This window comes from Alosa pseudoharengus, unplaced genomic scaffold (assembly GCF_046254945.1).
Source record: "Alosa pseudoharengus isolate Yale_2024_CS ecotype anadromous, Long Island Sound unplaced genomic scaffold, YU_APseudo_1.1 YU_APseudo_1.1_scf_6, whole genome shotgun sequence".
NCBI classification, from domain to species: Eukaryota; Metazoa; Chordata; class Actinopteri; order Clupeiformes; family Clupeidae; genus Alosa; species Alosa pseudoharengus.
The window spans coordinates 4,193,113-4,207,769 of NW_027468848.1; the positions used below are offsets into that span (position 1 = coordinate 4,193,113).

Here is a 14,657-nt window from a genome sequence, read left to right on the forward strand (position 1 = left end):
TGTTGAGGTGTGCACTGCAGGCTGACTGCAGCAATATCCTCCACCGGAGTCGCATCCTCGGCTAGCTGGGACATAGCTGCCTCCGATTCCTCTGTGTCAGGACTGAGCGGAATCTCCCGGTTCTGAGTGATCGGTCGTGAGTAACGTCAACTGCACTTACACTGACACACACACACGTTCTCGTCTCTGCTTGGGTCACCGGCGAGTTGGAGAGCCGTTCAGCGGTTGCTGTCCTGCCTGCAGCTCAGAGAGCTGCCGTCCTGTGCACCACCGAGCTCCAACGGCCAGCGCTTGGGGGGGTTGGGGTTTTATTTGATTGTATATGATTAATAATACTGTTGTGATTGGTATATTCTTGCGATTTAACTTGACTTGTGTATATTGTATTGTCTTCCACACTGGTCTCTGTTTAGCTTAACCTTTAACGTTACCATTCGTTAATGTTCGGGTTTCCCCTTGAGTGAATTGTTCGCTCCCTGACATTTGTCAGCTTTTGGGTTGCCACGTTCACGACGTGGCTATTATTAAATAAATATGTAATTATTATATTTCACTATACTTCTGGGTGTATTGGCAATTCATTTGTATGCATTCACCACTAGTCTTATTATTTTCACATTGATTATTTAAATTCTGTAGGAATACACTATACACGAGCTATACGGTAAGTGTAGTATTTTTACAGTGGAGGCACCGCGCTATTTAATTCTTTGATTGTCTTTAATTATTAGCCTACTGTGGTATTCAGGAATAGTTCAGCCAGCTCACCATTCCACCGCTGAGACCTTCAGGATCCTGTTTGCGCCATTGTGTTATTTATTGTAACTAGTGCCTATGCACACACCCGTTAAGAGGGGGTTACACGTGTCACCAGCTTCAAGTTTCTGGGTGTCCATATCACTGAGGACCTCGTCTCTTCTTTTTGAGGAGTCTAAAGAAGGTTGCTTCTTTAGGTTACTACCGCTGCACCATCGAGAGCATCCTCACCAACTGTGTCACAGTTTGGTATGGCAACTGCTCTGCCTACGACTGAAAAGCACTGCAGAGGGTGGTGAAAACTGTGCATCACCGGTTCCTCACTCCCCTCCATCGAGGCCATCCAAGGCAAGCAATGCTTGCGTAAGGCGCGCAGCATCATCAAAGACTGTTCTCACACCAACCACAGACTGTTCACCCCACTCCCCTCTGGGAGGTGTTACAGGTCTCTCAGCACCCGAACCAGCATGTTCAGAGGAGGCTTCTTTCCTGCGGCTGCCACCCTACTGAACTCTAGCTCTGCACCCTGGTGACATCCAACGAACTAAGCCCCCAAACCCCCCCTACCCCGCCCCCGACCGATTACTCGTTTTCAGTAATACAAGATGAGTAACACATTTAAGTTATAAAACATTTATTTCGAACATCATTTACTGTTGAGGTGGCCACGGCCATGGCAACCTTCACAGGGACAACAAGGAGACGGACATCCCCCCGGATAATTGCACTACCCTATCCCACCCATAGTGTTCTATTATTTACAAATGTACATACTGTAATTACACTTATACATAGCCATATTCTACTGCTCTTCATACTATTCATCCTGCAAATACACTTATTCTAATTAGTTAATGAGAAGTTTTTTTAGCCTGGCGTATAGGTTATTATTTAGTGTGTAGGGCTTTTTTTTCCTTATTAAAAGTGAGTGACGATTGCCGTCTCTTCAAAACTGTGTGTCCTATCCCCCATGCCGCCATGATGCATGTATAGCCCTACTTTTTGTTTTGTTTTAACTTTTCCTAAAGGAATAAATGTGATAAGCCAGTTTTGGTCTCAGTCCCTTCACTGTCTGACTAGTTATATATTACTAATATATTAATAAAGCTTAACCAACTTTATTATAAGGGTCCCCCATACTGATAGTTATATATTACTAATATATTAATTAAGCTTAACCAACTTTATTATAAGGGACCCCACACTTATAGCTATATACTACTAATATATTAATTAAGCTTAACCAACTTTATTGCACGCGGTTCCGGCGCCGACAACAGTGGCAGCATGTCAAGGTAGCTCTGTGTTTTTTTTCTTGAATTTCCCCTTGGGGATCAATAAAGTATCTATCTATCTATCTTGTAAGGGTCCTATGGAGAGTGGTTCATATTGGGATAGGCAGAAGCACAGTTTAATAACAATTAGTTAAATAATAATATGTCATTAACTTTTCTATTAACATATAGTTTGCAAATAAACATTTAACATTTAAATGATGTAAGAAATAACTGTTAATTAGTGCCAAAAAGACATTTAGTTAACTATTAACACATATTAATACAATATTAGTTAATAGATTTACTAAAACATTAACATACAGATTTTATGCAAACAACACCGATGAAAAAAATCAATAATGATGAAAAAACTGTTTACTTGTGCCAAATAGATATGTTAGTAACAATTAACAAATATTAGCAAAGGGTTAGGTAATTACTAGTTTGCTATTTATTATGGCACCTTATTATGGAGTGTTACCAAGTAATTAACAGTCATTTAGGCACTAAAACACAGAAGGTACATATATTCACATTATCATTACTCTCCTGTTTGTCAGTTCTGGAACAATATTGCATCCAAAATATTGTTTTTGATTAATGATACTGTACCTGATGATACTGTTAGTGTCTGTGTTTTGATTCTGAATGATTTGTCAGCCCTTTAGTTCTCTAAAATACAAAAAAGTGCTGTATTTGCTGGACATACAGCTGCTAAGAGAATGATTGCAAATCACCTCTAACTTGTCTATTCGTACATGGACCCTTTCCTTTTTGCATGTCATAATATGGAGCTCTCTACAGCTCGCATAAAAGGAGCATCAGAAAAGACTTTGGACACCCGGCTCAACATTGCTGGATCTTTGAAATCCATGCTGTAGACCTGTCCTTTAGCCTTCTTACTTCTATTTGTGCATGTGTTTTGCCCCTTATGTCTTGTCTCTCTTTTAATGTCTTGTTTGTGTGTTTGTTTATGTGTGTGTTTCTGTGTGTCTTATATGTAAGCTGCAGACATCATTCTTACTGTTTTGTTCTTGTTATGTCTCCCTCCTTCCCACCTCTCTGTGTTTTTTGGTCGTGGGACACGTTTTTCAGCATATTGTTTGTAATTTCAAAGAGCTCTGCCACCCGTGACTATACTGAAAAAAATAGTTGATCGCAAAAAAAATGGTGTAATAATGTAATAGATCAAAACTTTTAAAATATATGTAGGCCTATTTTCAGAAATAAGTTTAATTAATAAAGTAAAAAAGGGTAACACTTTACTTGAAGGTATGTACATAAGAGTGAAATGGCATTGTCATAACTTGTCATGACAAAAACCGAATGATACTAACCAGGCGCGCTGGCAGCATGGGGGATATGACACACAGTTTTGAAGAGACGGCAATCGTCACTCACTTTTAATAAGGAAAAAAAAGCCCTACACACTAAATAATAGCCTATACACCAGGCTAAAAAAACTTCTCATTAGCAGCACTTCTAACCACAGCCATCTAGACTGCACAATCTCACTGTCACTCTGCTAGAAACAGTTAGATATCTGAAATGGTTGATCAGTTTGTCTACTAACAACCATCATAAACTAAACCAGGCTACTTGCTTCTGTAGACCATGGCCTGCTCATCCTGATATTATGTTTTAATAACCAACTCAACTACAGTAGGCTAGCCTACTTCTTATCAACTCGTTTTCAGTAATACAAGATGAGTAACTCTTACACCACATTTAAGTTATAAAACATTTATTTCGAACATCATTTTCAAGACACAATTAATTTAATTGAGTTACCTTGGTGCATAAATTCCTCATAGACAGTAAAGGTATCTCTGTATCAGATACAGTGTATCCTATCTTATAGCGTCCCCAGCCAATGCGCAATGCAATAGTCATCAAAATCCCCCATATGTCAGTTGGCATATTGCATGCACATTTTTTTATATCTTTCAATTAATTCAATGTACTGTATTTAGATATTGTTAAAATGTTGTTAATACTAATAGATGATTATAAGGGCAATGTAAGTTACAAATCATGTAATTGTGTGTAAAATTGTGTGTAAAAGTGTTCCCTCACATTTTCTAACATTATATCAATAAATGGTAACTAGTGGAGAGTGCATGTTGATTTGGTAATTTGATAGACAACTTTATACCAGACAATTTAAGTAAGCCTAACTATATGATCACATGTGTTTGAACCACAGGCATATGATGACCTGTATGAACTCTTGTTCATTCATGGTTTCATAAAATATCACCATCCCATTTAGCTTTTAGAGTATTCAACCATTGGTGTGAAATAACTCAAAAGTAGAATTGTGTAGAAGTGTTAAAGCTGAGATCTCCGACATAGCAAGAAGCTGGTCTGAGGGCAGATCTGGCATTCTGCCCATCCTCCAGTTTTGACAATTTTGATCAAAACATATTTTGAAAACAATCAATGTTATTATCTTAATATTCTGGCAAGTTTAAAATATTATGATGGTCGACAGTAGATCAGAAGTGGTGGTCCGATATCTGGAAGTTGGGTTTCACTATCTGGGTTTTTGCTCACAACTTGGTCCCCCTCACTTTGAAAATATCTCCTGTGCCCCTGACACTAACCCTAACCCTAACTTCTTGTCATGACAAAAACCGAATGACGTTATGTCATACATGTTTATGACATGTTCATGACAGTGTCATGTCACTCTTGTGTAGATACCATCAAGTGAAGTGTAACCAAAAAAAGAAACCTGCACTGGAATTAATTTACCAAAATACCTTCGAGGTTCCAGAAGAAATTCAAGAAGGACATGTATGACCTGTACATTTTTAACCATTGCCTTTAGAACATGTTATTGATAGCATGACAAAGTTTTCTTTTTTTCATTTTACAGACTCTCACTCACTCGGAGTGTTTGCTACATTCATAATTGGAAAGACAGACTTTCCTGAATTCAGTGTTGTGCTGATGATTGATGATGTGCATGTGGGATACATTGATTCCATTACTAAGATATATATCCAACGAGGGAATGCAGATGCAGTTCAAGAGGATCCAGATAAAGAGTCTAGCTTTGCATTTAATCTGATGTATGATGGAATGAAAGACAGAGCTTCACATTTAAAACATCTCTACAATCATTCCCAAGGTATATATACTGCATATGACACTTTATTCAAATCAGAAATGGATTGTGAGCCCTCAAAATATCAGCTTTAATAGTCATAGAAAAATATTTAAATTAATTTAATGTACAGTACTTGGAACACTGTAGCTCGAGTGTATACATAGCTCAAGTATACATAGGCTGTTATGTATTTCACTCTGTATTCTTTTAGGAGTGCATGTCCATCAGAGAATCGGTGCATGTGACATAGTAAATGGGAGGCCTGGCCAGTCAAGGTCACAAGATGCTTTTAATGGTTTGGCTGGAGAACTTATGCATTTTGATAAGCGGAACGAAGCCTTAGACACCAGCTGGTACTGGTCATCTTTCAGACTTGATGAATCTCTAGTGAAATGGGCCTATTCGAAAATTTACCACCCCATATGCATCAAAATTCTGAAAACAAACCTGAAGAGAGTTAAGAACCTCGTCATGAGAAAAGGTAACTAATCTCATAATCTTAATTATGTACTGTATGCCGCATGACTATGATTAACATGTATAGTGTTTCATGATTATGTTTTACCATGTTGCTCATGACAGAGAAACTGTTAAAGGAGGACTCCAGCCATGTTTAACATAGAGCAGAGCTCTGTGGCTCAAGCTCACCCGATAGGGAAGAATAAATTAAAACAATTGGTGCTACCATACTCAAGTTATCCTGCTAGCGGCTAATGCAGCCAGGCAGCAAAGCTATGCTCTAGGGCAGGGGTTCCCAAAGTGGGGGTCGGTCGCGGACGGCGAGGGGTGGGTCGCGAAATAATTTCCATAAATCAAATAAATTTGGAAAAAATAAAATTCTGAAAAATTATGACTGGATAAGATCACCATTCACTGTAACCACCGCAACTCATCTGTCAGCCGGCATGGAGGACGCACTGGTTGAGCTGTCATGTGACCGCACTTTAAAGACAGATTTTAATTCCAAGACGCTTGCTGAGTTCTGGATTTCAGTCGAGAGGGAATATCCACAGCTATCCAAGGCCGCGATGGACGTACTGACACCTTTCTTTGCACTGACATATATTAAAAACAAATACAGATCGCGTCTAAATGTGGAGGATGTGGCCGTCTCCACAATTAAACCAAGAATGGACTGAGATGAGATTAACGCTGAAACGTAGTTGCCAAAACGTAAATTTGCGCAGCAACAATGTACATATGTTTACAACAGTTTGTGGATATTACCCTGACTGAGATATTCTTCTGTTAAAGCAACACCGAAGAGTTTTTTGTACATTAAAATATTGTTTCCAAAATCATCAACTCGTAACAGGGTGAACGGCACTTCTGCATTCGCGACCCTCTATATAACCGCACTATGCAAGTTTGCCAGATCGGGTAGCGGATCTGTAGTTCGATGGAATGAGACATAAGAAACTACAAATTTGACTTGCTTCTGATGTCGCAATACATTATACTTTCATAAAATCATGCAACGTACTCTACCTTGTCTGTAGACATCGTTATTTCCAAAGCCAGTGCTGGATAAACAAGCGTGCGTGCGACAGGAAAAGTGCTTTGGTGTTGCTTTAAAATGGAAATTAAAGTAATGTTTCAAAGTTAAGTTTGCACATGACAGCAATAATGTGCACTCATGGATATTATTTTTTGACTAAGGTATTCTGCTTTTATCATATAGGCTAGTTAAGTTCCATATGTAAAATCATAACAGGCTGCTCTGTTCTTTTGTGTTGTCGTTAAGCCCGTGTTTGGATAAGCCTAGTGCGTATGGCCGGTGCGCACATTTTATTTTATTTTTTTGAGTCACATCCAGGGATAGTGGGGGTCGCCAGTCTCTGGCACGGTTATTTTGGGGGTCGCGGGTTGAAAAGTTTGGGAACCCCTGCTCTAGGGGTATCACTTAAAGCTAAAGAAGATTTGCTCTCGGGGTCCCCTTACAGTTGATAAGTGTGATAATTAACTAAACTAAATATGCGTCTTTTGCTACAAAGTATGAACATAACTCTCCAGATTCCGGTAGCATAGCAGCTTTTCATTTTTATTTCGGAAACGTTATATTAAGGTAAAAACTGGGGTGCCTTTAAAAGGTGCCTCTTTGTGTATTTTAACAGCAGCTGCTGTGTGCATCCAACCTATTTGAATATATGGCCACAATATATTTAATAAATACTGTATATAGTACAAGAATGTATATAAGTATATGTGGAACCCAAAATGGATATCTTGCATGGAAGTCCATGCTGAATATATTTAGTTATATGCAGAAAATATAAGAAAGTGGCCAATAATTACTCATATTTTGAAATATATTGATACATACATGGAAATATATTTATTTAACATAGATGGCTTACACTGGAATATGTTCAAGCTGCATATATGTGGATATGTTTTTCTCTATGGGATCTTACACCTAGCGTAGTGTGGCACCAAGTGCAATGCAAGTCTTTTTCCTATTTTCCACACAACACAGAGATGATTTTCTGCCAAATACTCAAGTTCATAAGTTGTCAAATGAACATTGCTCATCCAGTATGTCAATGAAAAAAATAGGTGTGGTTAAGTGCATTATCACTAATCACAATTTTAATGTCACTAAAAATGAGAATGCCACTGCCAAAGAAAAACCTGGTCTAAAGTGAAAGGCGCACTGTCATGACAATTGTCAATTGGCGAGACAGCAACAAGTCTTAGGCAACATGACTGGTCTGCTGCTCAGATTATAATGTCCTTATGGATTTATTTTCAATTGAATATTTTTGGGGTAAGTGTATTTTCACATGTTCGATTGTAACCTCAGTCAATAATGAAAGTAAATAACTTAGTGTAAGACTTTATTTTGTTGTTGCCTACAAGTTCAAATACTAAGTGAGTGCAGATATGTGTGCAGATGCAGGCTATACTCTGCTTGTCACACACTTTCATTGAAGCAAGCTTTAGTGGAAACCGGGTGTTGCATACACGGTCTGGTGTGAAAGCAGATTCCTTCTGCAGAGATGTGCTCACTCGTCGTCAAAATACCAACACGCTTTGTGTTCCTTGTTCTTAAAGGAAATGGCTTGTATAATCAGACTAAGTATGCGTCTTTTGCAAGAAAATATGAACATAACTCCAATACAATATAGAGCGAATGCACCGACAGCAATCTTTAGCAATACATCTCAATACATCTCAAATGTTATTGTAGCAGCTTTTATCCATTTTGATGGGGTGGGGGGGCAGTGTTCCTACCCAAACACCAAACTTCCTATGGCTGTTTTACAAGCGACCTGCTCAGAGTACAGCAGAAATGCCGTTTACCCTATTAAGAGTTTAAGTGACATTGAAATGATTTTGGAAACATCATTTTTTTTTTTTTTTGCCTTTTTATGCCTTTAATGACAGGACAGTGAAGAATGACAGGAAGTGAGTGGGAGAGAGAGCAGGGGTGGGATCCGGAAAGGACCACGGGGCGGGAATCAAACCCGGGTCGCCGGCGTACGGTGCAGGTGCTCCAGCCAGTCGCGCCACGGCCGGGGCCGGAAACATTATTTTAAGGTAAAAAAAACTCTTTAGGAGGCCATCAAGAATAAGCAGCGCAACATCAAACATCACATCAGTATTTTGACAGTCAGCGCATCTGAAGGAATCTGCTTACATACGAGACCGTGTCTGCAAGACCAGGATTCCACTAAACCTTGCTTTACTAAAACCTGTGTGTGACTAGCAGAATACAGCCTACATGCATCTGCACTCGCCTATTATTTGAAGTCATCCCAAGTGAAACTAACTTCACCGTGGTCTCATAGGAAACGACAAAATAGTTCTACACAGTTACTTACTTCCAGCAGCACTTAGTAAGTAAGTAATTTTAATTTGTATAGCACATTAAATTTCAAAGTGCTACACAGTTAAAAGCAAGTCTGAAAAGATGTGTTTTAGTAGAGATTTAAAAACAGTCACAGATGATGCTGATTTGAGGTCCTGTGGTAAACTGTTCCAGAAGTGCGGTGTATGGATACTGAAAGCACGGTCACCTTTCTGTGTGCGGGAACATGGTGTGTCCAGGCGTGCGTGGGATGCAGGTCTTCGTGGTCATGATGGAGTGTAAAAGTTCAGCATTTGTAATATAACCTGGAGTCTGCCCATTTAATCATTTAAAATCAGTCAATGCCACTTTAAACTAGATTCTAAATATAAAGCCAATGCAAGGCCGCCAGTACTTGAGTGATATGTTCTTGTTTCCCAGTTATGTTTGAATGGCGGATATTTATCCTGCAGACGAGTCATTTGAGACTTGCTGCTAAGGGCTGACGTCTCATCACAGTGCGTCTTCAGCTGAGTTTTATATGTGCCTTTCGCTTTAGACCATTAGGTTTGAGTCAGATAAAGATGGGGATGTTTGTGGCACATTAAGTTGCCATTTACTTTCACTTTTCTGTCGATGCTCTTCCATAGTGAAGCCCAGAGTCAGGCTCCTCCAGAAGACACTCCCAGACTCTGGTGGGGCCAAAGTGACCTGCCTGGCCACTGGTTTCTACCCCCGTCACACCAACCTGACCCTGCTCAGAGACGGCCAGCCTGTGTCTGACCACCAGATCACTGGGGGGGAGCTGCTACCTAATGGAGATGAGACGTACCAGATGAGGAAGAGCCTGGAGGTCAGTGCAGAGGAACTACAGCATCACCACTACATCTGCACAGCTGAACACCTCAGCCTGGACAACAAACTGGACATCAAATTGGGTAATTCTCAGAACGGCTACATTTCTTTCTTCTTCTACCCATGTCAGTTATCATGTTACTATAACCACGTTCGGCCCTCAATATCAAATAAAAATGTTTATTATTCATTTCTATCAGCAGATCTTGAGCCAGGTGTAGGTACTGTGTCTATAGTGACCCCTGTGGTCGTGCTGGGAGTTGCACTGCTGTGTGTGGGTGGAGTCTTTATCATGTGCCGGCGACGCAGAAGACACAAACACAGGTAAAACACAGACACAGGAGAACAACACACCTATATTTCTAGCAGTCTACGATTGATGAGACTCACGTTCTCCAATCAAAAGCTTTATTAGTGGAAGCGGAGATTATACATACACTCAGACCCCATTACATAGGAAACACAAGGAAAGTCACTAAACCAAGCACAATATACAAACAGGGTAGTCACATACAACACACGCTGAGCTATCAGGCTGTCAGCTAACGGTTTCAGCGTCCCTCCTCGCACTGCCTCCTCACGCAGAGCTGTCCTCCGCCGCCTCCCGCCCGCTCCACTCCGTCATGGTCGTGACGAAGGCTCGACCCCCCTCTTCTGGCTCGTGCTATCAAGCCCAACACACCATTTTTTTTGCGGTGCCGGCCAACAGGCCAACTAGAATGAGCGCCCACACAGCACGGTGTCTCCCAAACGCACCGAAAGGTTTCTCAGAGAGCCAGGATCGCCGACCGCAGCGCCGAGAAGAACTGCACCTCCACCATCAACTCCATCACACAGTCAACTCTCAGTGGGGCAGGGGCTCGGCGACCTCCGCTGGATGCTTCTTCCTCCATCCATAGTGGCCTCTCGGAGTCCCCCAGCAGGGGCACTTCCTCGCCCGATGCCTCTTCTGCCCTCATCCCGGTCCATTCCGTGGCAGCTTCTCCTCGATGATGGAAGTTGTTTCTTCAGCTCTCTAGCAGCCCTGAAAAGGGCTGTTACTGGCTCTTCCGCCATCTCTTTCCCCTCAGCAGAAAGATCTCCCCGCATCCATCTTGCCGATGAGCAGAGGCAGCAGTAACGTTTTCCCGCCCCCGGGAAAAGGTTTTTACTTCTGACACCAATGTAACGATTGATGAGACTCACGTTGTCCAATCAAGAGCTTTATTAGTGGAAGCGGGGAACAAACATACACTCAAACGCCATTACACAGGAAACACAAGGAAAGTCACTAAAACAAACGCAATTACACTGTTTACTGATGCTATATTATTATTTTTACGGTATATTATTTCATTATATATCATCTAAAGTTAGTCAATGCAATGGTTGCCTAATTAGGAGTAGGTCTAAATATGCTAAGTTGCTCAGTTTGGGGATTTTGTGATCTTTAGTTTGTACTTGTGGATCTCTCATAATTGCTCTATGACTGTATGTTTCAGCTCCTCCTCTGATGTTTCCACCCAAGGTAATTAAACACATTTAGACTTTAGAAGTCAACATTCTGCCTGACGATCCTGTGATGTTCTATCATTACTTTGTATTGGTTTGACTTCTTATATGATCCTGTGTTTGAATGTGACATGATTGTACTGCTCTTTGTATTGGTTTGCCTTCTTATATGATCCTGTGTTTGAATGTGACATGATTGTACTGCTCTTTGTATTGGTTTGCCTTCTTATATGATTCTCACTGCAAAAACTGCTTATCTAACAAAATCTAACCAAGTGTTATTAATCTTATATCAAGATAAAAAAAATAGTTGGTATTGTTTTTAGTATAAAGACACTAATAGTCCGTGAGCCAGAGGGGTTGGTCGTTACCGAAAAAGTGGCACCATAAGGCTACCATACCTTTTCTGAAAGCCTGGAATCTCGGCTTTTCAATGATGTATGATGGCCATCTGACAAGAGTAGCTGTTTTGAGTTATCACACATAATGTAAACTAAGGTTGAGAAAATAATGCGTATAAATCAAGCAGTACACTGACATAGCTGAAAATCTATATTGGACATATTGGAATATTTTATTTTGTTATGTTTGGTATCATTTTAAAGGGGAGACTCTGAGCTTTCATTTAAATCCTTTTGTGAACATTTTGGATAAGTACAGCTAACCCTGGAGCTCTTCAAACTTTTAATCACACACATTTTCCTGCCATTTCCGTGTAAGTCAACTTTTATCTTTTAATCCTGAGGCACCAGGGAGCATCAGAGAAACAAAATCCAAACACTGAAATACTGGCATGACCCCAAGGATTCAGAAAATGTATCTTTTACCCATATTATCTGATTTGGAGGGGGTGATTTTCAGTCTTATATCAGACATGGCGTTTGAGAAAATAATGCGAATAAATTAAACAGAACACTGACATAGCTGAAAATCTAAAAACGGTATAACAAATGAGACATGGATTCCTATGTTTTAAGGTGTTGTAGCGACTTGATTCCAAAGCAAAGCAGTCGCTGAGAGGCTAAGGTATGGGTGTAGCTGATTGTATGACGCGCTGTTCCAAACAAAATATCCACTGAGATCCAGATGCGTTTGACGGGTTTATTGAAAAAGATAGTCCAACTTAATCCAGTAATCCAGTAATCATAATGTGCTCAAAGTAAAAGAAAATCACAGCGTAACAGCGTAACAGCGGTCAACAAGAAATACGGCCTCCCCGTAACTCACCCTCTCTCTAGTTAGGCTACTTCCGCCTGTGCCTGTGCACCTGCCATTAAACTAGTTAGAAGTTGCCGCCCCCAATTACGGTGATCTGCAAATTGAACAAAAAACTAACGAAATATAATAACCCAAATATAAACCATTAAACTATATTACTTAACATTACATAATAATCAGATTGTATATAATAATAATAAACACCTTCATGGCTCCTACAGGTGTGGTAAACCCAATTATGACATTGCCATTACTGTAAAAGGTCAAGGTCATGACCTTTAGGCATGGTCAATGACATTTTATGATATTTTCGCACAGATTGCATCATTCAAGGCCACGACACTAATCAAACCTAGCGCTTTCTCATGAAATCATTTGACTTAAAATAAGTCAAACTTTTCTTAAATTAAGACATCTCATCCTGAAAACAAGCAAATTTGTCTGCCAGTGCGTTAAGCAAATTTGTCCTAAAAACAAGCAAATTTGTCTGCCAGTGTGTTGAGTAAATTTGTCTTGATAAGACTCCTTAAAATAAGTCAAAGTCTTCTTAAATTAAGTCAAAATTATCTTTCGAGAGAGCGCTAGGTAAGTCTTTTCATACTAAAAACAATACCAAATAGATTTTTTGATCTTAATATAAGATTATTAAGAGTGTGTCCATGAGAGGACCAGCTGGGGGTGACACATGCTACGTCACCGATTTTGATGAAACTTGGACAGTTTGAAGGGTCCACCTAAAAACTCAAAAAGCAAAATTAGTACAAAATTTGAAACAACCCAGGGGGAGTTAGGACCGCCTCCTTGTTTTAGGGCAAAAAACCTCAAAAAAAAGCCCAAAATTGCATAAAATGTTGACATCCCTCCTGCTGTCAGATTTAAACACAGCAAAGTAACAATCCATGCCATCAAAGGCCCATCCAAGGTTAGTTTAAAACTGGAGTTACAAGGTGTAAGGTGTGACGGGTGTCAGTCCAGGACTGCACATGTCCACTATGTCACATGCTTTTTGGCGAATACCCAAAAAATAGCAATATTCAGACCTGAATATCTCCGATGAGCAACCTCCTTTTTTCAAAATTCTTTCTGCACATGAAAGGGCCATCTGTGGACTTCATAAATCAAAAGAAAAATGCTCGGCCTTTTTATTATTTTTTTCGTGGCAACCGCCTACATAGTGTGATCCAGCCAGTGATTTCAAATACATATCTACTTCAATGATTGGTTGAAAATAATGCTTAGGTCATTTATGGTGGACAAATGGAGATATATTATCATCAATCATGTCTACTGATCAAATCCAAGCTACATTTATTGTCCTGAGTGTAATATATTCCTTAAGGTAGCTCAAAATGACATCATTGGGTGACATACACCAGTATACCCGTAGGTCTAATTTTTGCAAATGTGATATCTCCAACACATCTCAGGGCTAGAAACAGTCACTTGGACTCAAATAATAACTTGTAAGATTTTGATAGTCAAAGGTCAAGGTCACTGTGACCTTATGTACATCCCATTGTGGTGAATAAACCTCTAAAAATCCCTGACATAATTGCAAATGTGATACAAACATTCACACTGGCCTTTTCTGAAACCAATCCCTACCCACTCCCCTAAGTTACGGTGTGCACTCAGGTGGGAATCACCCTTACAGCTAAATCGAGTTCTCCATGTAAATGGGAAAATGTTGGAGTTCTTTTATCACTTTTGGGTGCTATAGGTTAGTTGGAACTGCTCACCTCAATGAACTAAGGTGGATGGATGGATAAGCTATGCTAACAGTGGGTGCTTCAGACTGAGGTACTGCACACACACAGATGAGAAGGGTATCTAACTCTGGCAGAGACAATAAGATAATTTCCCAAAATGTTGGCGTGTTCCTTTAACACTTGGTTAGGAGTGCAAGTGGCTAGGGAGAGAGTGTAGCTAGTTTCGGAAAGGGCCTTTCACTCACAGATAACAAATTAATTTGAATTTGATGGTCAAAGGTCATAGGTCAGGGTCATTGTGACCTCACATTCTTGTGAGGAATGCCTATAGGAAGTTTTTTTTTCTTTCAAATTTGGCACACACAGTCACTTACACTCAAAGATGAACTGATTAGATGTGAGTGGTCAATGTTACTGTGACCTCTCAAAAAACAACATGGGCCTAC

At 40.0% G+C, this 14,657-nt stretch overlaps 1 protein-coding gene across 1 annotated transcript; it reads left to right on the forward strand.

The window, feature by feature from the left end:
• Window positions 1-4,988: 4,988 nt before the first annotated feature.
• Window positions 4,989-10,143, forward strand: LOC143106437 (class II histocompatibility antigen, B-L beta chain-like). The gene is made up of 4 exons (XM_076270707.1): window positions 4,989-5,169; window positions 5,360-5,629; window positions 9,589-9,876; window positions 9,994-10,143. Exons 1-4 carry the CDS (start codon window positions 4,989-4,991, stop codon window positions 10,119-10,121), a joined length of 867 nt encoding a protein of 288 aa, XP_076126822.1. The 3' UTR covers window positions 10,122-10,143.
• The last annotated feature ends 4,514 nt before the right edge of the window (window positions 10,144-14,657 follow it).